At 41.7% G+C, this 26985-nt stretch overlaps 1 protein-coding gene across 1 annotated transcript; it reads left to right on the top strand.

The window, feature by feature from the left end:
• The first annotated feature begins 19730 nt into the window (after positions 1-19730).
• Positions 19731-25359, top strand: LOC132113051 (uncharacterized). Its single transcript, XM_059520851.1, has 7 exons — positions 19731-19965; positions 20446-20580; positions 21307-21435; positions 21856-22014; positions 22339-22590; positions 23077-23268; positions 25153-25359. Exons 1-7 carry the CDS (start codon positions 19872-19874, stop codon positions 25218-25220), a joined length of 1029 nt encoding a protein of 342 aa, XP_059376834.1. The 5' UTR covers positions 19731-19871; the 3' UTR covers positions 25221-25359.
• Positions 25360-26985: the final 1626 nt, after the last annotated feature.

Here is a 26985-nt window from a genome sequence, read left to right as displayed (position 1 = left end):
ACATCATTAGAAGAATGGCCTCTACGCTAATATTAGTCTGTTTTTCTCTTATTCCGAGGTCACCATAGCCACCAGATCCAGTCTGTATCCAGATCAGAGGGTCACTGCAGTCACCTGGATCCAGTACGTATCCAGACCAGATGGTGGATCGGCACCTAGAAAGGACCTCTACAGCCCTGAAAGACAGCGGAGACCAGGATAACTAAAGCCCCAGATACAGATCCCCTGTAAAGACCTTGTCTCAGATAACCACCGAGACAAGACCATGAGATCCAGATTATCCTTCTGCACAATCTGACTTTCCTGCATTTTGGAATTGAACTGCTGGTTTCATCTGGTCAGAGAAGAACTGGTCCCCCAACTGAGCCTGGTTTCTCCCAAGGTTTTTTCTTCATTCTGCCATCGAAGGAGTTTTGGTTCCTTGCCGCTGTCGCCTCTGGCTTGCTTAGTTAGTTGCTTCATTTACAGCGATATCATTGACTTGATTGCACAGATACTATTTAAACTGAAATGAGCTGAATGATGACATCACTGAATTCAATGATAAACTGCCTTTAACTAAAAAATGAGTGTTTACTAGGGGTGTAACGGTACGCAAAAATCACGGTTCGGTACGTACCTCGGTTTTAAAGTCACGGTTCGGTTCATTTTCGGTACAGTAAGGGAAAGAAATGCAAAAATTAAACTGCAGGTTGTTTATTACTATAAACTTTTTTTAACAATTTGTTTACGCTTTTTAAAAATACTTTTTAATAAAATAAATAATAAAATATAATTTATAATAAAATAAAAAAAAAAAAAGAAATAAAATACTGCTGCAAAGTTCTCCACTAAATAAAATACTCTCAGTCTCAGTCTCAATATCATATAATATAATAAAATATAATGAAAAATATAAATAAATAACTATGATTACAGTGCAGTATTACCAATCCCAGCTTGTAGGCCTGCTCATATTTAAAAAAAATATATATAACTTTTCCAAAGTGTGAAGTGCAGCATCCACAGTTTCAGTTTTGAGACCTGCTCAGATTTCGTTATAGCGTTGGACCGATCGGAATTAAGAGCAAAGGTCTGTTTAAATGCCGACGGGAGCTGCGTTTGAATTACAATCGTTTTTTTCCTAGTTGTAGTGATGTTCACACTCACGTGATGCCTTTTGAAAACATTAGGCCGGTGACACACTGGCATATTGCACCTGTCAAACATAGTCTATTCTGCTGTCAATATTGTTGACGGTGTCCTTTATCAGTAGGCTTTATATTTATGCTCAACATGTAAAGTATAGATATTGTTGTCGTGAAGACAAGATCCTGGTCTGTCGGCCGCCTCCCTCTATGTCACCTACAGCAGCAGCAGCGCACCAGCGCCGCGTCAGGAACGATTCTGGTGTGTAAAGACACAGAAAATGCGAAGCAACTGACACGCAGCAGAAACGCACACTCACGCCATGAAGCCAGTGTGTCACTGGCCTTAGAATCAGCTGCAGGGCGGGATTTGCGCTGAACGCGGAGACTTCCGCCACTTAATATGTTCGTTTGGAAACACAAAAATGTGCCTATGTTCCGCAAACAAAATATTGCATTCGGTCACTCGGTACACATGTGCACCGAACCGAAAGCCCTGTACCGAAACGGTCCGGTACGAATACACGTACCGTTACACCCCTAGTGTTTACTATTGCCCTTCTGCATTATTGTACCCTATTTTCCTATTTAATACTGTAAAGTTGACACAATATGTATTATTAGAAGCACTTTATAAATAAAGGAGACTTGCCATTACTATGTTGGAATAAGAAAACGAGGAGAGATGCACACACATCCAGGGGTTTGCAGGGATTGGTGCAAGATGCTGGAGGAGTAACTCTTTATAACTCATCATTTCGGATCTGAGAGTCTTGTAAATACCTCAGGGTTGTTGTTAGTGATTCTGATTGATATTTTCGTCTGCTTGCTTACTGGATGTATTTTATACTGTTTACCTTTTATAGCACTTACTTTGACACAAATTTAACAGCTACTTTATACTGTATGTGTGTGTGTGTGTGTGTGTATATATACAGGCATGTACTGGCCATCATGACTACCGGGAGATTCCCGGTGGGCCGCAGTCTGGTTGGGCAGGTGCTTATTTTGTTTTTTAAATCATTATTAATCGCAAATATGTTCGTAAGTATATTGTTGTATGGTCCAATTCCAGCCTTATGTGTCTCTCTCATGAAGCCATGATGCTGATGCGAGCTGCGAGACGTGAAGTGACGTGTTCACTGTTCATTGGCCAATCAGAATCAAGTTCTAGCCTTGAAAAGCGTCCGCTTTACAACTGCAACGAAATTCAATATGTTAAATAATAAAATATCTAAATGTAAAGGAGGGGCCGAAAGTTGAGCGAGAGAAAACGACAAGCAATTAAGGCAGATGCCACCAAATGTGTCAAGATAAATAAATTATTTGCTGGAAGGCAAAAGACTTCCAGTGAAGATGTCAGCAGGGCGGGACTTGACTGCAGAGGTGAGACAGAAATTTAATGATACACGTAGGCTACTGCATTGTTTTGTTTCAAAAAGTTAGGATATTCCAGCTAGTAATTAATATAGCTAGTTAGTAATATACCACCACTCACTTGTAACGACTGGGTGAAAGGAGTGGCAGGAAGCAAGTGCGAGTTAACAATATTTAATGAATTTAATGATACAGTACATAAAGAGGAAACACGGATGACGCTGAAGGGAATACACAGTCCATGAAGACGCAGGTGATACGAATGGCGGAGATGAGTTGGCAGCAGGAGAGGGTGACACAGGAACTGCGGGGAAGCGAGCCGAAGGTAAGTGATGATGCTGTTGTTGGTGATGTGCGAAGAGTGGATGGGGTTCCGGGGAGACACGGACATCCAACGCAGAAACACACAAGAAAGCAACATCAGACAAAGTACATGAAACAGGAAACAACTCTCTGACAAACACAAGACGCTAGACAGGCCAATATATAGGGATGAGTAATGAGTGACAGCTGTAGCTGATGACAATTAGCGGAGACGCCAACAAGAACAACCAGTGCTGACGCGTAACACACAGACTTCACTCACATAGTGAAAAACCGTGAGACCACGGTTTACCAACCGTGACATCACTGATCTATATAAATGACATTTAAAATTCTCAGCTCTCAGGTTCTGTCCATTTTATTACAAAATTCAGGCAATACCGCTTTGGCGTTAGAAAATGTGACGTGACAGATCGCTTTAGCGCCTCAGTTCAAGTAAATCGATCATCTGTTACTTTCTTTTTAAAGATACAGTACAACTTACCGAAATGTATATATGCCTCATAAATAATATCGATCAATCAGTCATCAGCCAAAACAGCAGGAGAACAATTATGTCACAGAACGTTACATTTACCTCAAGAAAGCCATTTAAAAACCATAGCAGGTTAGTTGAGAAAAATAGCGATAAGAAAGGAGTATTTTGCTAAATATGTGCACTATAGTACATATTTATTATATTTTCAACTGTCATTAAATAATTGTTATTATAAAGAAAACTGTATTATATTTAATTTTAACTAGTTATATTTAACCTTTAATGATACCAGCTGATGCTCTATGTCTTTGTATGTTTACAGCATTTATGTGAGATACATTTTATATAAGGCAGAAGCCTTATACCTACTGTCGGTCTGTGTCATTAATGTGAACAAAAGACAAAGAGAAATAACTCACTGCTCTTGAATAACAGCTTTAACAAGGATATATATGTATGTATGTATGTATGCATGTATGTATGTGTATATTTGTGTGTGTGTGTGTGTTAATTGAAGTATTTTACATTTGATTATGCAATATATGTACCTGAAAACAGTGCTATTTATGATAATTTGTTCTTATTTAATTACTGACTGTTCACTTGTCTTCATTAATGCTTGAACTTAATAGTTAGTGTTTATTGTGGTATTGAAATTGGAATTGTGAAATGAGATTGCAGCTTATTTACAAAGAAAACAATAGCAATTTAATTTTTATTTTTGTTTATGTATTTATTTTTGGCAGGGCAAGTACAATTTTGAACCCTAGCATTGAGCTCTGCATTTGAATATATAAGCCAGTCTACTTCAAGGATTTTTAAAGGCCTTTGATTATGTTAAGAAAAATTTAAAATAAATCACTACACAATGTTCTTTGTCTTAATTACTCTTTTATTTTTTTGTAGATCAGTGGTCTTTATAAATCATGTTTACTGTAGATCAGTGGTCTTAATACTAGCCTACAATAAGCAGCCAACATGTCAGAGGTAATTTTTGTAAATTAATATATATATATATATATATATATAAACAAGTGTTATGTTGCAGCACATGAAATATAGTTACAGCAGAAATTGTGTACCCTAAGCATTAATATTTTTATTAGAATAATAAGAAGCACATAAATTAAGACCTTTAGATATTTAAAATAAAGCCTGATAAAATCATTTGCATTTTCTTTGTTTATTATTTTAATAGTTTTTTCTTGGTTTTGATAGTAATACATTCAAATCAGTAATTTTACATGTAGATTAATGTATGTATAGACATGTAGTGTGCGTGTGTGTGCGCATGGTGGGCTGGTCTGAATGAAGTCCAGGGCAGATTTTTTGTGCCAGTACAGCCCTGTATATATATATATATATATATATATATATATATATGATTTTAAATAAAGGTCATTGATTAGACCTCTTTCTTTTTGGTCATTTAGACAGGTGTGTGTATATATATATATATATATATATATATATATATATATATATATATATATATATATATATATATATATATATATATATATATATATATATATAAGTCTGCAACGGGAGAGCGAGTGGGGAGACGAGCGGTGGTAAGTGGATCAGGTGAAAGACAATTATCACCTGGGTCTCGTACATATCTCGTACACATTTATTTCTGAATTTTTAGGATCATTATCACATGATCCTTTAGAAATCATTCTAATATGATGATTCATTATCAAAGTTGGAAACAGTTCTGCTGCTTAATATTTTTTCAGAACATGTGATACTTTTCAGGATACTTTGATGAATAAAAAGTAAAAAAAAAAAAATTATCTATGTTTTTAAAATATAAATATTTTGTAATAACAATATACACTACTGGTCAGTAATTTGGGTTCAGTAATTTTTTTTCTTTTTTTTTTTTTTAAATAAAATCAATACTTTTATTCAGCAAGGATGTGTTAAATTGATAAAAAAAAGTGATAGTAAAGAAAATATATTATTAGAATATATATTATTATATATTTTTTTTTATAAATGCAGTTCTTTTTAACCTTTTATTCATCAAATATATTAGACAGCAGAACTGTTTCCAACACTCATAATAAATCAGAATATTAAAATGATTTCTAAATGATCATGTGATAGACTGGATGTTACATGTGACACTGAAGGCTGGAGTAATGCTGCTGAAAATTCAGCTTTGCATCACAGGAATAAATTATTTTTTAAAGTATATTCAAATAGAAAACTATTGTTTTAAGTTGTAATAACATTTCACAATATTACAGTTTTTTCTGTATTTTTGATCAAATAAATGCAGGCTTGATGAGCAGAAGAAACTTCTTTTTAAAAACATTAAAAATAGTAATGTTTCCAAACTTTTGGTCTGTACTGTATATATATGAATGTTGAATGTTTATGTATGAATGCATGCGTGCGTGTACATCAATATATGTGTGAAAGATATGCACACAAACACATTTATATATATATTTACATTTACATTTATTCATTTAGCAGACGCTTTTATCCAAAGCGACTTACAGATGAGGACAGTGGAAGCAATCAAAAACAACAAAAAAGAGCAATGATATATAAGTGCTATAACAAGTCTCAGTTAGGTTAACACAGTACACCTAGCATGGGATTTTAAATAATATAATATAAAGAAAACAGATAGAATAAAAAAAGAATAGAGCAAGCTAGTGTTAGAGGTCTTTACACATACACACACACACATACAATTGCATAATTAATGAAAAGAAAATAGAATATAAAAAGATTAGAAAGGTAGTTAGATTTTTTTAATGAATAGAATTAGAATAGTGAGTGTTAAAGTTAGAGGGTCAAATAAAGATGGAAGAGATGTGTTTTAAGCCGATTCTTGAAGATGGCTAAGGACTCAGGTGTCCGGATAGAGTTGGGGAGGTCATTCCACCAAGAGGGAACATTTAATTTAAAAGTCCGTAAAAGTGACTTTGTGCTTCTTTGGGATGGCACAATCAAGCGACATTCACTTGCAGAACCCAAGCTTCTAGAGGGCACATAAGTCTGAAGTAACAAATTTAGGTAAATGGGTGCAGAGCCAGTGGTAGATTTTTAGGCAAACATCAATGCCTTGAATTTTATACGAGCAGCTATTGGAAGCCAGTGCAAATTGATAAACAGAGGTGTGGCATGTATTCTTTTTGGCTCATTAAAAATGAATCTTGCTGCCGCGTTCTGAATTAATTGTAAAGGTTTGATATAATTGGCTGTGTGGCGAGGGAGGCGTGGTTTAGCGAAGTTTGCAACGGGAGAGCGAGTGAGGAGACGAGCGGTGGTAAGTGGATCAGGTGAAAGACAATTAACACCTGGGTCTCGTTACAGTGATTGGCGTGGGGAACCAGCATTTAAGCTGGCGGAGGACCAGCAGAGGACGAGAGAGACGGGGAATCGTGGGGGTGACGAGCTGGAGAACAGCCGAGCGCGAGAAACGAAGACTGCCAAAGTGAAACGTCGAAAGAGACTGTGAAGTGTGCGCACCTGCCGCGTTTGTTTATTTTTGTATTATTAGAGTTTAAATAAAATATCCCACGAGCCCCGTACGCCGACTCCGGTCTCCGGTCTCCGACTCCTTCCTCTTTATTGACCTGAACTCACTACACTGGTGCAGAAACCCGGGAGGAAGGAGAACAATTCCGCCATGCAGACTCGCCATTCGCGGACATCATAACATCGCTCGCGGCCCTGCTGGATCTGCGGGCCGACCATGACCGCCGGTTTCAGGCCATGATGCAGGCCCAGCAGGAGGACCGCGAGCTGTTCCAGAGCTTGCTGGACCGGGAGGGTCGGATGAGGATGGCCTCCCCCAGTGCCGGCCCCGCCCCCCACATGCCGCTCACGAAGATGGGGCCAACCGATGACCCGGAGGCGTTCCTCGACCTCTTTGAGAAGACGGCGGAGGCATGTGGGTGGCCGATGGACAGATGGCCCATCCGGGTGATCCCACTGCTGTCGGGGGAGGCCCAGAAGGCTGCCCAACAACTGCCCGTCCCGAACCTCCTGGTCTATGCCGATCTTAGAAGAGCCATCCTCCAGAGGGTCGGCCTCAGCCCCGAACAACACCGTCAGCGCTTCCGGTCGCTGGAGCTGACCGAAGCGGGCCGACCCTTTGTCTTTGCACAGCAGCTCCGGGACTTGTGCCGCAAATGGCTGTTGGCTGGAGGAAGCAACGCCGAGACCATCATCAGCACGGTGGTACTGGAACAGTTAATCTCCCATCTCCCGAAGAAGACTGCCCAGTGGGTCCAGTGCCACCGCCCGGCGTCGCTGGATCTGGCCATCCAACTGGCGGAGGATCAGCAGGCGGCGTGCTCCGGGGTCGGCGAGCCCCTTCCTTCTGTCTCTCTCTCTCTCTCTTTCCCTGTCTTCCCCATTCGAGCTTCTTTACGGACGTCAGCCCCGGGGGGTGTTGGACGTCCTGAAAGAAACTTGGGAGGACGGACGCTCGGATAGCAAAAGTGAAATTCAATACATCCTGGACCTGCGAGCAAAACTCCATACACTGGGGCGGCTCTCTATGGAGAATTTGCTTCAGGCCCAGGACAGACAAAGCCAGCTGTATAACCGGGGGCCTAAGCTGCGAGAATTTGCACCGGTAGATAAAGTGTTCGTATTACTGCCAACCTCTAGCTCCAAATTACTGGCCAAGTGGCAAGGACCCTTTGAGGTCACACGGCGGATAGGAGATCTCAATTATGAGGTAGTACGAACAGATAGAGGCGACTCACGGCAAATCTACCACCTCAACCTCCTTAAAAAATGGAGCACGGAGGAGTCAGTGCTGCTAGTGTGTGAGGTGTGCTGCAGTGTGCTGCAGTGAGTGAGGAGGAGGATCTTGGGCCGGAAGCGATTACTAAAGAGAAATTCTTCGCACTGACCCTAGGAGGGGATCACCTCTCGCCCTCGCAGCTCATTGACATTGCGCGTTTGCAGGTAGAATTTGTGGACGTGTTTTCGCCCCTACCTGGTCGTACGGACCTGATTCAGCACCACATTGAGACAGAGCCGGGTGTCGTAGTTCGCAGCCGGCCATATAGATTGCCTGAACAATAGAAGAAAATAGTTCAGACTGAATTAGAGGCCATGCTGGGGATGGGAGTAATCGAGGAGTCACACATGTCATTCAGAAACATGGCTTTTCATACCACTACTATGCTGATGACACTCAAATCTACCTCTCATTCCATCCTGATGATCCGACGGTAGCTATTCGCATCTCAGCTTGTCTAACAGACATTTCTTCCTGGATGATGGAACATCACCTTCAACTCAACCTTGCCAAGACAGAACTGCTTGTGATTCCAGCAAACCCATCGTTTCATCACAATTTCACCATCAAGTTAGGCACATCAACCATAACTCCTTCAAAATGATTGATGATCTGCTGACTTTCTCAGACCACATTGCTAAAACTGTCCGATCCTGCAGATTTTCTTTTATTTAACATCAAGAAGATCAAGCCCTTTCTTTCGAAACATGCTGCACAACTCCTTGTTCAAGCTCTTGTTCTGTCCAGGCTAGACTATTGCAATGCCCTCTTGGCAGGTCTTCCAGCCAATTCTATCAAACCTTTACAATTAATTCAGAACGCAGCAACAAGATTAATTTTTAATGAGCCAAAAAGAATACACGTCACACCTCTGTTTATCAATTTGCACTGGCTTCCCATAGCTGCTCGCATAAAATTCAAGGCATTAATGTTTGCATACCAAACTACCACTGGTTCTGCACCCATTTACCTAAATTTGTTACTTCAGACTTATGTGCCCTCTAGAAGCTTGCGTTCTGCAAGTGAACGTCCTTGATTGTGCCATCCCAAAGAAGCACAAAGTCACTTTTTACGGACTTTTAAATTAAATGTTCCCTCCTGGTGGAATGACCTCCCCAACTCAATCCGAGCAGCTGAGTCCCTTAGCCATCTTCAAGAATCGACTTAAAACACATCTCTTCTATCTTTATTTGACCCTCTAACTTTAACACTCACTATTCTAATTCTATTCTTTAAAAAAATCTAACTACCTTTCTAATCTTTTTGTATTCTATTTTCTTTTCATTTATTATGCAGTTGTATGTGTGTGTGTGTGTGTGTATGTGTATGTGAAAAGATCTCTAACACTAGCTTGCTTCTATTCTTTTTATTTTTTTATTAGATTATTTAAAATCCCATGCTACGTGTACTGTGTTAACCTAACTGAGACTTGTTATAGCACTTATATATCATTGCTCTTTTTGTTGTTTTTGATTGCTTCCACTGTCCTCATCTGTAAGTCGCTTTGGATAAAAGTGTCTGCTAAATGAATGAATAAAGTAATGAAATCGGCTTTGTTTACAGCAGACTGGCAATTCCAGAGACCAATAGAAAAAGAAAGTAGTGTATTAGCAGATATAGGTAAAGTGTGCAGGTTGTTAAGATTGCGCTGTCTACATTGTGTGATGTGTGGTTTGCGAGTGGTAGTGATAGTAGGGATCTGGAAACACATAGTAAGATTTGGTTATAAACAAAAAAAAAAACAACTGAAACAGAAATGAAACAAGAAGGAAAAAGATTAATCGAAACAATACTTATATTCCCTGCCGATGTCCCTGCCCGGTGGAGTCGCACGGTAGAGTCGATGGTCTTTACACTCTTCGGTCTTCACACGAGGAGGGCTTAACTGTCTCTCTCACCTTGGGCAACAAATAACCTAGAGCCGGCCCTGTGTGTGTGTGTGTGTGTGTGTGTGTGTTTTGTGTGCATATATTTCACACATTTATTGATGTACAGGCATGTAATCATACATAAACATTCAGCTGGAAATTAAAGTTTAGCCAAATTATCTTTTTTTCTTTGTTTATATTTGATAAAACTTTTCAATCAAATAATATACAATACTGAACTTTATACTTATTTAAATAAGTTTTAATAATAATTATAAATTTATATCATTATTTATTTGTCTTGCTGCCGCTGGCATCCTCCTTCGATTTCCGTTTTTTAGCAACAGCTGCCAGTTTTAGTGGCAGCCACTTCCTGCTGACAGCTGCCAATTTTTCTTTTTTCTTTCTTTTTTCTTTTTTTATCAGACTTTAATAAACACAGTTAAAGTAAAAGGTAGAACTACAATAATACACATCAAAATATAAAACAGAATATAAAGAAAAATATGCATACAAAATGCACATGTAGCCAGGGGGCTGGGCTAAACTTTATATAAATATATTAAACGATTTACAGATGGAAACTGTCTTGACATAAATTTGAATTTCTTTTTCAAGAACCAAAAATAAAGGCTTGGTTTTACTGTACTTACACTTATGGATATGAAATTTTAGCAAAACTTAAAATAAAATGTATAATGTAATATTCTTTGGTTTTATTTGAAGAGATATTAGTAAAACCAGATAAAACATGTTCTAAGCACAAAGAAAAAGTGGGGTCAATGTTATCAATTATAAATCTAGTCAAATCTTTCCAAAATATTTTAACATCATAGCAATGCCAAAATAAATGAAACAAAGTTTCAGACCCCATATTACAAAAAGAACTATTCAAATCAATATAATTGTAAAATTTAACAAGAAAATTATTTACTGGGTAATATCTATGTATAATTTTTAAAGTCACTTCCTTGACTCCATTTACCAACAGGTATTTGTTTGGCAAGGTCCAAATGTCCTTCCATAATAAACCTTTAACTAATCTGTTCCAATAAATTATACAGTTTGGAGAAGAAACAATATCTTTTTAAAGTTTTGTTAACATTCATATTTCTAGGGGCATAACAAAGTTTCCCAATATAAGTATCAAATAAATCAAATGTAGAGGGGGGTTTAATATTGTCTTGAGTATTAGCTCTGAATAATGCCAAAACTCCTGTGGGAACTGCATCCAAGACAATATAAATTGCCTGCTGAAAACCAATTTTAAAAAAATAACAATTTATTTGTAATATATTGTAACTGTTCCAAATTAGGTATGGGGAGACAAGTTATGTTTATATATTAGAGACCAAGCCAGCAACATTTGTTTATGAAAGCAGGATAAGCTTACAGGAATTTTATCAATTTTGTAAATGCAAATCAAGAGAAATCTAAGACCACCTGATTTGGAAAAAAAAAACAAAATTAGATATGAAATTTCATAAAGAATTTGGATTTAGAGTGAAATGTCTTATCCAGTTAATTTTAAAGGTATTATTTAGAGTACAGATATCTAGAAAGTTCAATCTTCCTGATTCAGATGTATTCATTATTGTTGATTTCGTAATGTAATGTGTTTTATTTCTCCACATTTAAATAAACAAAGCAGTATCAACATCTTTACACATTTCCTTAGAGACACTAAGTGAAGTGGCTGCATAAACTAATCTTGACAGTCCCTCTGCTTTACACAACAAAACTCTACCTTTTAAGGCGGGTGTACACGGTGCGATTTTTGCTGTCATACGAGTTCGCATGCGATTTTTTTCAATCGTGTGGAAATCGTGTATGCTCGTATGGTCGCGGCTCGTATTATTTGCGATGAATTACAGCAGAGCAGAGTGGCTTACGAGCACTTCCCGACCTCCCGATCATTTTTAAACATGTCTAAAAAGTTTGTGAGCTATCGGTTTGAATTCGTGACGTGTGCGGTTGAACGAGCCAATTTGTTGATTCATCTGAAGTTGACCAATCACTAACTAGGAAAACCACAGAAGAAAAAACACGAACACGGCAGCGCCACGCGAATGTGGACTATTGACCAGGAGGATAAACTCGCTGAAGTCTGACAGGAACAGCGAGCGCTGTATGATGTTTCTAGCAACGTGTACCATGCTTTTTAGTTCTCTCTCTCTCTCGCTCTCTCTCTCACACATGCATATGTAGTTTACAGGGACTCTCCATAGACGTAACGTTATTCTATACTGTATATCCCCATACACTACCTCTATCCATTACGGAAAATGCATGTTTAAAATTTCTATTAAACACCGTATAGTATTTTTTAAAGCCATTTGGTTTACGAGTGCACAGGAATTGTTCTCACAAACCATGTTTACATTGTAATATTTATAAACCTACAAGAACACACACACACACACAGGGTGACCAAACGTCCCGGTTTCCTATTGCTGAAAAATAACATGTACGTGTAGGAAACAGTCACGGCTCGTATCAATATTTTATATGCAGTTATGAGAGAGGGAGAGCAGTTATATTAGGCGCGTTCGACTTGAAGCAGAGCTGCACAGAATGATCACCTGTATGACATCAAAGTACTGCGAGAGCGATTCGAATGCATTGGATATGTGTGCTCTCTTAGCGCTCTCGCGGTACTTTAATGTCATACCTTCTGTGCATGCAGCGGTGCTTCAAGACGAAAGCGTCTATCAACTTCGTGCGATTGCTTTTGGAATTCGCAGGTTGTAAAATCGTGTCGTATATCATCTCGTCCGTACGATTTTCAGATAAACTCACTCGTGCCGTGTGCGTGGACATACGATCTTCCGACCATCCGAATTCGCACCGTGTACGCCCGCCTTTAGGGATAAATCCCTTAAAAGCCAATGATTCAGTTTTGCCTTAGTCTTCTGAAGAATAGACTCAAAATTAATCTTGAATCTAGTTTTCTGATCCCCAAATATGTTGCAGAATCCTTCACTGGAATATTAGCAATTTGTTGTAACTCACAGTCTTTAATAGATAACAATTCACATTTATTAATGTTTAAAAAAAGGCCAGATGCTTTAGAAAAGGTCTCTATTACTTCAAGAGCAACTGGGACCTGATAATGATTTTTCAAGAATAATGCAGTGTCATCTGCTAGTTGAGATATGATAATATCCCTACCCGCTACAGATATACATTTTAAATGACTTGATCTAACATAAATATTCATAAGCTGAGCACAAAACAAGAAAAGGTATTGGAAATGGGATAGCCTTGTCTGACACCAGTATTAAATCAAATCTAGAAGATGTTTGCATTCGTACAGAAGAAATGTCCAAACCCAAATGTTTTAATGACCTAAAAATAAAAGGATGCTCCAAAGTGTCAAAGACTTTATAAAAGTCTAAGAAAAGAATAAATCATTTATCCATACATAAATTAGAGTAATCCACCAAGTCTAAAACTAGTCTTATATTATTTGAGATATGGCTTTTCTTTAAGAAGCCAGATTGTGACTCATCTATAAGGGGGTCTATAAATGACTAGCAAAGATCAGGGCAAAAATCTTATAATCATTGTTTTATAGAGAAATAGGTCTCCAATTGTCCAAAGGCAATAGATATTTTCTTGGTTTTGGAATCAATGTTATTAATCCTTGAGTTAATGTAGAAGCTGCCAATTTTTCGCCTAACCCCCTCTCAGTTCAACGGATAAATGAATTTGAGTTGACTTGGCTGTCCCCGTCTCTCTGTTTTTTTTTTTTTTTTCACATTTGACAAAGATATTAAACAGTTTTTCTTTTTTTTTTCTAGTTGTTAAAATTCAAAATTGTTTTTAAATATTATTGGATGCCACTGTTCCCACCAATCCTTGCACAAGTTAAGGTTATACATAATGACGAAAGCACAAGCCCTCCCACAACTCATTGAGATTGCTTTGCAGTGCCTGCAGTTCAAAAAAAAAAAAAAAAAAGATCTTTGAATGGAAGTCATTGAGAGCACTCGGGGGGAATCTCAAGCTTCTCGAAACTTAATTGCATGGACTCCGGGGTGCGCATTTGAAATGCGATTGCGTCACAGCATCACGTCAAAGTCGTGAAATTTTGAAAGCGAATTCAAATGCGCCCTTCATTTCCCTTGAAAATTACCACTATATAAGGCAATGGTCTTTCCCTTGGTTGTGTTTTTGAAGTGCTGCCATGCCAGAGATGTCTACAAATGTTTAAACCAAACTTAAGCACTTCACAATTTTTGTGCATGTCCTGCTGTGTCATATTTTCTAATGTAAAGATTACAAAGCTGTCTTTATATTTTTCATAAGTGTTTCCATTTTCTCTTGTTTTAGTACTATTCTGGAGAAAGTGAGCCTGCTGGGGAAAGACTTAAAATATACAAAGTTATCAAGTTAATTAATAGACACATTTTTGCTGAAATTCATTGTGCTGTTATTGTTAACAGGCATGGTTTATTTGCTAAGTGTTCTGGGACAGGTAAGCTGGTGGAGATGCTCAGGGAGGACATCAAACTAGAGAGAGACGAGAGAAGAGCGCAAGTTTTCTCTTCTTGAGAGAATGCTTAACAAATACATTATTTATTAGCCATTCTTAATTAGCCAATTTTTTTCAGTATCTTTTTAAAATGTCATATTGTCAATGAAACAACCTAATTTCTGTAGTTTATTTGTGTGATACAAGTTAAAAATTAAATGCACAAGTTATTCTTTTTGTGTGTGTGTGTGTGTAATTTATTTGTACATGAGTCTGAGTACTTTCTGAACATATTGTATTTTTGTTTTGCATATTCACGTGTAAATAAATTAGATGTAATTAAGTACATTGTAAAAAAAAAATGTTTTGAAGCTTATAATTTTTTTCACAAAGCATTCTTTTATGTTTTTTTTTTGTCCTGTAAATATTTTTTACTCATTAAAACAAATTGTTCTATACATAACTGAAAGTACTTTTAACAACAATTTACAACATAGCTTAGGTTTAACATCAGAAAAAACAACATCAGTTTGATCCCAGCCCTGTGTCCATGTGTTCTGGGGTCTTCAGGAGGTCAATCTCTTGGTGAATGGCCAGCAGCTCCTCAGAGACTCAGAGGAAAATGCGGTGGACTGTGGAACGAGGCAAACACTTATTGATGTACCACTGGCAGACAGAAGAGAAACACCAGGGTCTGGATTGTGGCACCCATCACTGTTGCTGTTATCACTTCTCAGAAGATTCTGCAGCACTGTCAGGGCCTCCCTGCTCAGCCAAAAACCATTAAACACCTGTCCAGCGCTGACACATTCAAATTTATCCTGCAGTACAGGGGTCTGGTCTGATTACGGGAAAGAAGGAAAAGAGAAATTGTTTAGACCTATGACAATGTGATTAGTAGAAGAAATAATGAGGTACTTTAGTAAACTACTTTTAGTAACTACTAATTCCACATTAGAGAAAAACTACTAGTCATATTTAAAACCTTCACTAAAGGGATAGATCTCCCAAAAATGAAAATTCCAAACCTGGAACAACTTGAAAGTGAGTAAATGATTACAGAACTTTCATTTTTGGCTGAACTGAACATTAAATGAAATTATCATCTTGCATACTCTTATATACCTAAGGTATTGAGAATAAAAGTAAAGGTACCCAGTATTGTTCTAAAAAAAAATAAAAATTTTCAGGCGGGTTTGATTTTACATTAATATTACTGTTGTGTATGTTACATTTTACTTCTGAATATGTTCAAGGTTATTAAATTTAAAGTTGCCTACTAAATGATGCATCATGTTGTAAAAGACTAAATTTTTGTGGTGTTGCTGTCCTGTGGAGAAAAAAGAGAGAGAAAACTTAGTGCTTCATATTTGAATGAGTATACTTAAAGGGATAGTTCACCCAAAAACGTCATTACGTAGAGCGCAAAAGAACCGGTGAACTGTTTTATTTCAGCCGGTTTATTGAATCGAACTGTCCGAAAGAACCGGTTCGCGGAAAAGAGCTGACTACTGGTGATCCGAAAACCGATGCAAACGGTTCAATCTTTCGTTCGTTATCTTGCTTGGCTTGGAGTTCATCTTCAGTTCTCTCTTCACAGCAGTTCAGTCAGTGTACTGTTTGAGTAAATGAATTACTCTGTGATATTGGTTTATTTTAACTCAGAGGGAGTGTCAGCCAAATTAAAAAAGTTTAAGTCATTTGTGGATTAATGCTTATTGGAGACGCAAACCATTTCAAATGATTCAGTTCGATATGCTGAACTGGTTCAAGAAGAACCAGTTAAATCAATTGATTCGTTTGCGAACCGGATATCACTACACTGCAGTGAACACGCTCACAACAGACCCTGAGGAGAAGACATTGCTGAATAAAGTCGTTTTTTTTTTTTTTGGACCAAAATGTATTTGCGATGCTTCAAAAAATTCTAACTGACCCTCCGATGTCACATGGACTACTTTGATGATGTTTTTCTTACCTTTCTGGACATGGACAGTATACTGTACACACAGCTTCAATGGAGGGACTGAGAGCTCTCGGACTAAATCTAAAATATCTTAAATTGTGTTCCGAAGATAAACAGAGGTCTTACGGGTTTGGAATGACATGAGGGTGAGTCATTAATGATGTAATTTTCATTTTTGGGTGAACTAACCCTTTAACGAATGTCCTTCCTTACAGTCCATCTCTGATTATTTTTAAAATGAAAGTATCAACATTTATCAACCCATATGTGGGTTGGGTTTGGGGTGGGTCAGAGGCAAGTTAAATACACAAGTAACACATAATTATTAATAAGAAATATTGTGATAAAAATGATACTTAAATGATACTTAAATAAATAAAAATGATACTTATGTGTTTATTTTTTATTTATCTTTATTATAACAAATTTTATATTACATAAAAGGAAACACTGTGGTGCATGTGGAACAAAAAAATGTATGTACTTGAAGTACATGGAAACACCATGTTAAACGCTAGGAAACACCTTCATGTTAATAACATGAAGTACAGTACTTCATGTCTTTAACATGATGTTTCCTAGTGTTTCTTACATCCGGAATTATAATTGTAGGCTATGTAGCAAACTTTGATAAAGTTTGAAATCACGGGTGTGCCCCTTTGTGCCTCCACAGCGCGATTGTGCCGTTGGGATTTATTGTGCTCCGTTACATCGTTTTTCCCAACGTGTCCGATACTGAAATCAGTGCAACATACTTTGCAAAAAGTGTGGGAATTGTTGATGCTGCTTCATGATAAGAAATTAAATCCCTCAGACCAGCTTTTGTTATATTTGGAGCTATATTTAGTTTTTTTTTTTCGCCGTAGCACCACCTGAGCTTTCTAATGCCATTTTTAGTGACGCTTCACTCAAATTCCCTGTAGGTTGGAGCTGTAGGTTGCCAGGTTGAGGTCACAAATGGGTTGAAAATTGTATGATGTAGCCTATCTATTGTGTGAGTAGGATGCGTTTAATACAAGATCTGGTGTCACATGACATAAATAAAAATTTGTAATTTCTCATTTCATTAATCAATTACTTATTAAACATAAAGTAACCTGTTACTAAAAAGCCATTTTATGCATTTGAATAAGTCATAAAAAAAATAAAAATAAATTGAATGGTGTCACATGACACTATGTCAGAAATTTGCAGACTTACTATTGGTTGATTCATTGGCTGAGGCTGACAGTTTTGTCTATACAAAATAGAATTCTTATTCCACAACACTTAGGTGTGATCAGCACTATCTGAAATCAAAATCTGTCTTAGACCTTGCTAAAAATGTTGTGTTGGTCTGTCTGTCAGATCCTCAGTGTTTGTTCTTCTGACTCAAAATGAAGTCCTTATACAGTATCTTGTACATGAGTGACTGGTGTTGGTTCGGATCATGATTTTGTTTATTATGGGTTGTGAGTTCAATCCACATTGGGACCTTCTTTCAGGATGTTTGATATCTGACTAATGGAGTGAAATAACTCTGGGTTTGAACCAAACGCCATATATTGTATTCAAGCTCTTTACCTTACACCTTTTTGAGATAAAATAGGTCACCTAGGAGATTCACGTAGATCTGATTAGAAAGTGTTTTGAGCAGTGTTGGTTGGGCATTTGGTGCTATTTTTATTTATTTATTTATTTTTTACACAGCAGGGCTGGAAATTAACAGTGATCTTACAATGGTACATAAAGAACTGGTTTGTTTAGATAAATACAGCATTCCTCTTCAGGAAACTCACACTGCATCCTTTAGTGGACTCCATTTAGAATGCCATCAGCATGATCTGTGTCTGAAATATGTGTGAAAGCACTCCAAATCATGTAAAGTCATTAGCGGCACCCTGGAAGAAAAAGAGGGCACTTAAAATGCACGTCATTATAAAATGAAGCTTTGCTTTGATACCCGCAGGTTCACGCGACTCATATGCTGTGTGTGTGGCCAAGAAGCACATGCATTTAAATCTCGGGGGAGCTGAATGCACTCCTTGTGGTTATTTATTTGTGAATACATAGTATGCAAATTGCAGAACTGCTGAGAGGGAAAGTAAGAAGCCTGGTTCTTCTTTGCTTCACCTTTTTCCTGAGACTGTAGACAGTGTTTGCATGACCGTGTTCGCCTCTTGCAGACGCTACGTGCTACGTGATGCAGTCGCAGTGAGATTTACATCCTAGCGTCCATGGTTTCAGTCTTGCTGCTGCTAGTTCAAACTTATGCGCCCTCCAGAAGCTTGCATTCTGCAAGGAAACAACGCCTTGTGGTGCCATCCCAAAGAGGTTCAAAATCACTCTCACATACCTTTTCCTGGACTGTTCCCAGCTTGTGTAATGACCTTGCAATCTCAATTCAAACAGATTCACTACTCATTTTCAAAAAAACATCTAAAGACTCATCTTTTTTGCCAGCACTTGACCTATTAATACTAGCACTTACCATTTATTTTCTATCCTATTCTTGAAAAAAAAAAACTACGGGTTCTGTAGTTTTTTTTTTTTTTGAATATACAGCGCTCTCTCCTGAGCAAGGCACTGAACACCCAACTGCTTCCCAGGTGCCGCAGCATAAATGGCTGCCCACTGCTCTGCGTGTGTTCACTTTGGATGAAAGTGACGTGACATACATGGGGTTGTAAGTGGTGCACGAGAGGAGTAGAAAGTTTCTATTCAAGCTCCTCGTTACATCTCTTAAGTGTAAGTTCAAAGTATATCAAGGGTGTACTTGTTGCCTTTGATGGCTACCCAGATTGTAGCAAGGTGAACCTCCCCAATGAGTTTGGGTTTTAAGTAGGGTTCCTTAAAAAAATAATAATAATTATATATATATATATATATATATATATATATATATATATATATATACAGTATACAGGAAAATGTGAATTGAGAATTGAATTGAGGCTATAGTGCACACTCATCTCTGAAACAAACTTTAATTCTGTGCAGTTTTCATTATCAGTAGCTCATTAGGCAATAGCACAGTTTTATGTTGCAGTAGACTATATGCTTCAGAAACATAAATCAGTGCATGCCTATCAGTACCATAACATGATTGCTGTACCTGCTGACCACTGTATATTAATTTTGTAGTTGATAGTGCCAATGTAGAAACACACAGTCCTCTCGTATTTAAACTACCTTAATTTAATATGACATGGCGTGAACGCACTTCAGCATTCAGCTCATCCAACCCCAATCAAACACATCTTAACAAGCTAATCAATGTCTTCCAGATTACAGCTACAGGCAGGTGAGTTTGATCAGGGCTGGAGTTGACTTGATCTCCTTGGGTCTTTAAAAACCTATTTTACAGCAGTTTCTATTGCATTGACACTGTTATTTGTGTTAGTTTTGTGTGCTTTGTTGTCCATGCTTTGTGACACACCAATTCAGTGCATTTTTCCAGCAGGGAAAATTGTGAGATTGTAGGTCAGGAGGATGACTGCTCTAGTGTACTGCTCATTGATTGTGGTTTTATTGTGTCTTTGTGGATACTTAAACGCAACGGATGCTACTCAAGGACAAACTGCAGGTGAGAAGATCAGTTAAATTAATGCAGCAATAAGGAAATAAGGTCTTCTGAAAGTAACACTATTAAGGGATGAGTGGTAGGTCTTACAACCCTTGATTTTAAGCGGTTAAATTTAAGGTTTGAAACCCATTACATAACCCCTGACTGCACCCCTGACCCAAACCACACTCCCTGGCCTCCCCCAAAGATCCTCTTGAATCCTCTAGTGGCCAGTTACTGTCTGGTGAGACTGACCGTTGTGCCGGCCCATCGAGGTTGTTCTTCTGATGGATACACATGCTGTCAATTTGATTGGGCGTGTGCATGTTACCTGTTTCTAGAGTTCCAGTTAATAATGGATGCTAGGGGGCCACAAAAAAACCCAAAACCAAGCAAATGTAACCCATTGAATTCAACGTAAGCTTGAAGCATAGACTAAGTTTAAAGTTAATGGAAGTGTTTGGCCTTCAGTGAATCTTTTGGTCATGTTTTATATAACAGTAAAGCCAGGAGAGTGTCCACCCCAAACACCTGGAAGCTCCTGTACCAGGTTATGTGACTGTGACTCTAACTGTCCTGACAATGAGAAGTGTTGCAGCAATGGATGTGGACGTTACTGTACATCTCCTTATACAGGTATGTTATATTGCTTTGGTTTGTAGATGAGGCGCTTTTATTTCTTCTGGCAGCCAATGTTAAAGTCCCCCAAAAGGGTCTCGCCCCTATTTTGGTAGCCCAGCCCCACATATACATGGCTGAAGTGCACGATAATACATTTGCATAAGTATGAACAAACAAACATGACACGAGCATATCAAGCAACTAAGCAGAACTAATATTATGTGCCTATTATGTGCCTATTGAGAAAAAAACCAAGCAACCTTGGCATCCGATTGCAGGCCTTCCTGCTCCTTGAGTTCTCTCCAGTGCTGGAAAGCTGATCCCATACTTAAACTGGCCCTACTTGCCTTTATCGCATGCCTCCTTCTGTTCCGCAGACTTCTCATTGTATTCACTTTTTAATCGGTCATCTCTTCTGCTGTTGCTCCGCTTATGCCAGTCCTGTGCACAGCATGCTCTCTCCTCCCCATCAGGAGAACACGCGCCCCTTACTGCTGATTGGCTCAAAGTGTTTTGGTACTCTACCCAACTCTTTCTAAAGCACTTCTGAAAATCCATACCCCACCTTTACTATCTTAGGATGATTTTAAGCCTAGGATGGCTTTATCAAAGAGGAATAATTGGAATATAATTTACTCTGCAGGTGAAACTTGCTATTTGTGTTCCGTGTTTTGTGCTGTTTATTGAAGTGGCATACAGTCTATATGCACAGACTAAAGCTGACTATCTGTGTCCATGCAGTGAAGCCGGGTCAATGTCCCAAACTGAAGAGCGTTCCAGAATGTGCTGAAAGCTGTTTCCATGATGGCCAGTGTCCTGCTGCACAGAAGTGTTGCCCAACCATCTGTGGCCATGTATGTAGTGAACCAGATGATCAGGAAAGTGATCAGGGAAGTGGTCAGGGATACGGAGGTGGTTATGGACGAGGAAGTGGTCAGGGTTACGGAAGTAGTCAGGGAAGTGGGTATGGTCAGGGAAGTGGTCAGGGTTTCGGAAGTGGTCAGGGAAGTGGGTATGGTCAGGGAAGTGGTCAGGGTTATGGAAGCGGTCAGGGAAGTGGGTACGGAAGTGGTCAGGGAAGTGGTCAGGGTTTCGGAAGTGGTCAGGGAAGTGGGTATGGACGTGGTCAGGGAAGTGGTCAGGGTTACGGAAGTGGTCAGGGAAGTGGGTATGGTCAGGGAAGCGGACAGGGTCAAGGTCAGGGACATGGTCAGGGAAGCGGACAGGGTCAAGGACAAGGTCAGGGAAGCGGACAGGGTCAAGGACAGGGTCAGGGAAGCGGACAGGGACAGGGTCAGGGAAGCGGACAGGGACAGGGTCAGGGAAGCGGACAGGGACAGGGACAAGGTCAAGGACAGGGACAAGGTCAGGGAAGCGGACAGGGACAGGGACAAGGTCAAGGACAGGGACAAGGTCAGGGACAAGGTCAGGGAAGCGGTCAGGGAAGCGGTCAGGGACAGGGACAAGGTCAGGGAAGCGGACAGGGACAGGGACAAGGTCAGGGAAGCGGACAGGGACAGGGACAAGGTCAGGGAAGCGGACAGGGACATGGTCAGGGAAGCGGGCAGGGAAGCGGGCAGGGTCAGGGTCAGGGAAGCGGACAGGGACAGGGTCAAGGACAGGGACAAGGTCAGGGAAGCGGACAGGGACAGGGACAAGGTCAGGGAAGCGGACAGGGACAAGGTCAAGGACAGGGACAAGGTCAGGGACAGGGCCAAGGTCAGGGAAGCGGACAGGGCCAAGGTCAGGGAAGAGGACAGGGACAAGGTCAAGGACAGGGACAAGGTCAGGGAAGCGGACAGGGACAAGGTCAGGGAAGCGGACAGGGACAAGGTCAGGGAAGCGGACAGGGACAAGGACAAGGTCAGGGACAGGGACAAGGTCAGGGAAGCGGACAGGGACAGGGACAAGGTCAGGGAAGCGGACAGGGACAGGGACAAGGTCAGGGAAGTGGACAGGGACAAGGTCAAGGACAGGGACAAGGTCAGGGAAGTGGACAGGGACAGGGACAAGGTCAAGGACAAGGTCAGGCAAGCGGACAGGGACAAGGTCAGGCAAGAGGACGGGGACAGGGTCAAGGACAGGGACAAGGTCAGGGAAGCGGATGGGGTCAGGGAAGCGGACGGGGTCAAGGTCAGGGACAAGGTCAGGGAAGCGGACAGGGACAGGGACAAGGTCAGGCAAGTGGACAGGGACAAGGTCAGGGAAGCGGGCAGGGTCAGGGTCAAGGACAGGGACAAGGTCAGGGAAGCGGACAGGGACAGGGACAAGGTCAGGGAAGCGGACGGGGACAGGGTCAAGGACAGGGACAAGGTCAGGGAAGCGGACGGGGACAGGGTCAAGGACAGGGACAAGGTCAGGGAAGCGGACGGGGACAGGGTCAAGGACAGGGACAAGGTCAGGGAAGCGGACGGGGTAAGGGACAGGGACAAGGTCAGGGACAAGGTCAGGGAAGCGGACAGGGACAAGGTCAGGGACAAGGTGAGGGAAGGGGACAGGGACAAGGACAAGGTCAGGGAAGCGGACAGGGACAAGGTCAGGGAAGCGGATGGGGTCAGGGAAGCGGACAGGGTCAAGGTCAGGGACAAGGTCAGGGACAGGGACAAGGTCAGGGAAGCGGACAGGGACAAGGTCAAGGAGAGGGACAAGGTCAGGGAAGCGGACAGGGACAGGGACAAGGTCAGGGAAGTGGACAGGGACAAGGTCAAGGAGAGGGACAAGGTCAGGGAAGCGGACAGGGACAAGGACAAGGTCAGGCAAGCGGACGGGGACAAGGTCAGGGAAGCGGTCGGGGACAGGGACAAGGTCAAGGACAGGGACTAGGACAGGGAAGCGGACAGGGACAAGGACAAGGTCAGGGACAGGGACGAGGTCAAGGACAGGGACAAGGTCAGGGAAGCGGACAGGGACAGGGACAAGCTCAGGGAAGCGGACAGGGACAGGGACAAGCTCAGGGAAGCGGACAGGGACAAGGTCAAGGTCAGGGAAGCGGACAGGGACAAGGTCAAGGACAGGGACAGGGAGAGGGACAAGGTCAGGCAAGCGGACAGGGACAAGGTCAGGCAAGCGGACAGGGAAGCGGACAGGGACAGGGACAAGGTCAGGGAAGCGGACGGGGTCAAGGTCAGGGAAGCGGACAGGGACAAGGTCAGGGACAGGGACAAGGTCAGGGAAGCGGACAGGGACAGGGGCAAGGTCAGGGAAGCGGACAGGGACAGGGGCAAGGTCAGGAAAGCGGACAGGGACAGGGACAAGGTCAGGCAAGCGGACAGGGAAGCGGACAGGGACAGGGACAAGGTCAGGGAAGCGGACGGGGTCAAGGTCAGGGAAGCGGACGGGGTCAAGGTCAGGGAAGCGGACAGGGACAAGGTCAGGGACAGGGACAAGGTCAGGGACAGGGACAAGGTCAGGGAAGCGGACAGGGGCAAGGTCAGGGAAGCGGACAGGGACAGGGGCAAGGTCAGGGAAGCGGACAGGGACAGGGACAAGGTCAGGGAAGCGGACAGGGTCAGGGAGGCGGTCAGGGACAAGGTCAAGGACAGGGACAGGGTCAGGGAGGCGGTCAGGGACAAGGTCAAGGACAGGGACAGGGTCAGGGAAGCGGACAGGGACAAGGTCAAGGACAGGGTCAGGGAAGCGGACAGGGTCAAGGACAGGGTCAGGGAAGCGGACAGGGTCAAGGTCAAGGTCAGGGAAGCGGACAGGGGCAAGGTCAGGGAAGCGGACAGGGGCAAGGTCAGGGAAGCGGACAGGGACAAGGTCAGGGAAGCGGACAGGGACAAGGTCAGGGAAGCGGACAGGGTCAGGGAGGCGGTCAGGGACAAGGTCAAGGACAGGGTCAGGGAAGCGGACAGGGACAGGGACAAGGTCAAGGACAGGGTCAGGGAAGCGGACAGGGTCAAGGTCAGGGAAGCGGACAGGGTCAAGGTCAGGGAAGCGGACAGGGACAAGGTCAAGGACAGGGACAGGGTCAGGGAAGCGGACAGGGACAGGGACAAGGTCAAGGACAGGGTCAGGGAAGCGGACAGGGGCAAGGTCAGGGAAGCGGACAGGGGCAAGGTCAGGGAAGCGGACAGGGGCAAGGTCAGGGAAGCGGACAGGGACAGGGTCAAGGACAGGGAAGCGGACAGGGACAGGGTCAAGGACGGGGAAAAGGTCAGGGAAGCGGACGGGGTCAAGGTCAGGGAAGCGAACGGGGACAAGGTCAGGGAAGCGAACAGGGACAAGGTCAGGGAAGTGGACAGGGACAAGGTCAAGGACAGGGACGGGGTCAGGGACGGGGTCAGGGACGGGGTCAGGGAGGGGGTCAGGGAAGCGGACGGGGTCGGGGTCAGGGAAGCGGACAGGGTCAAGGAAGCGGACAGGGTCAAGGAAGTGGACAGGGTCAGGGTCAAGGAAGCGGACCGGGTCGAGGTCAGGGAAGCGGACAGGGTCAGGGAAGTGGAAAGGGACAGGGACAAGGTCAAGGACAGGGAAAGGGTCAGGGAAGCGGACGGGGTCGAGGACAGGGAAGCGGACGGGGTCGAGGTCAGGGAAGCGGACGGGGACAGGGACAGGGAAGCGGTCAGGGAAGCGGACAGGGTCGAGGTCAGGGTGGTGCCTGGGGAAATGTTCGGGCACGTGGTCCCAGTCAGGGATGTAGTCGGGCACATTAATACGTGGGCTTTTTTGCATGAATACTTGCTGGAAGTTTTTCAATTCAGTGCTCTTATTCATGGATTCCCCCACCCCGTTTAAACGTTTTAGAAAGATTTATTGTCCCCATTCCTCAAATAAAAATGCTTGATTGCAGAATTGGTGTTGTCTGGGTCTATATTTTTATTTTTATTTTTTATCCGATTTCAGTGAGGACAAGGTGCCTTGAAATATGACTGAATGGTGCAAAGAACACTACAATTAAATGGTTCCAGAATGTGCCACCAACACTTTGAGGAATGTTTATGGACCGTGAGGGGAAATCTGTCGTACGGAAGATAACGAGCAGCTTAAGATTCAAATTGTGTCCGTTTAAACGAGACATGGGAAAGTTTGAGCACTTTTTATATATTGGCTGGCTAACTTAAAATCTTTTGCTCCCATCCAAGGTTGTTTTGTTAGTGGTTGTTCCCATTTTATCTTTCATCTCCTGTTTGAAATTTCATTTACATTTTGTAGAAAGCAAATGTCTTTTGCACTGTTTTGCAAACTCCTTATTAATGGCATAGTCGCCAATGCATTTGGAGATTTACTTGAATACAAAGATGCATTGCTATGACTAATTTTGTTAAATACCTTAACCCACTGGGGTTGAAGCCAGCACTGGTGTGTCTTGTACTTTCTTTGACTGTGAAAACGAAGCCATTTTTGATTGTACAGGTAAGGTATTCGAAATTGCAAGGTGTTTGTGTTTAGTCCTAAAACAATAGGCTTTTGTAAAATTAAAGAAAAGAAACCGGGTGTTCTGTCTGTTACCTCTTACATTTACATTTATTCATTTAGCTGACGCTTTTATCCAAAGCGACTTACAATTGCTATATATGTCAGAGGTTGCAAGCCTCTGGAGCAACTAGGGGTTAAGTGTCTTGCTCAGAGACACATTGGTGTCTCACAGTGGATTCGAACCCGGGTCTCTTACACCAAAGTCATGTGACTTAACCACTGCGCCAACACCACCCCATAATTTTGCTTAAACTCACATGAAAGTCATTAAACAGTTCTTGGAGATGCTGGGGATGCTCTTCAAACATGAAACAACTGGAGTCTCAGAATATTTGCCTCAAAGACATCAGAAGACATCACAGTGACCATTAATATGGATGATAGGCATGGCCGTCGCTAGTGGGGTGAAAGGTGGTGACGATTATAGGGGCCCCCAGCTGAGGGGGGGGCCCCAACGATCTCAACCTACTGGCTGAGGCCAGCCTAAAAAGATGCTCAGGACAGTTGACGGGCCACTGCTGCGCATCGTCACGAAAGCTTATCTTTTTCACATGTTTTTAAGCCTTTCAGCTTGTCGATTTAAACATTAAAGCATTCAAACACAAGACGCGGAAAAGCTTAACAGAGTAGCTGGTTACTCACGCGCTGTGTTCAGTGCGCACGCAGAGAGAGGGAGTCGCATATCACGGAATGCAACACTGAACCGAGCTCTCTTCTGCGAAGTTCTCCTCAAAGTCCCTCCTGCACCTGAACGAACAAATACAAATCGCAGTTTGAACAAACAAAAAGATGTGAAAGTGCCCAATTCAGTACTCGTGGTGTTCTGGTGTTCAGGGTTCACGCAGAGAGAGGCGTCTCAAAACGCTTGAACACCGAAATTGCTTCTTTTTTCTCTTGTGCCGACAAATGCATACAAAATACCTAGAATATTAAAATCAATTGCGGGCGGCAGATCCTTTTCCTATTTCGCGCCTAAACTCTGGAATAACCTACCTATCATTG

Source organism: Carassius carassius, chromosome 32, assembly GCF_963082965.1.
Source record: "Carassius carassius chromosome 32, fCarCar2.1, whole genome shotgun sequence".
Taxonomy (NCBI): Eukaryota; Metazoa; Chordata; class Actinopteri; order Cypriniformes; family Cyprinidae; genus Carassius; species Carassius carassius.
This window is presented reverse-complemented; position numbering and strand designations above follow the sequence as displayed.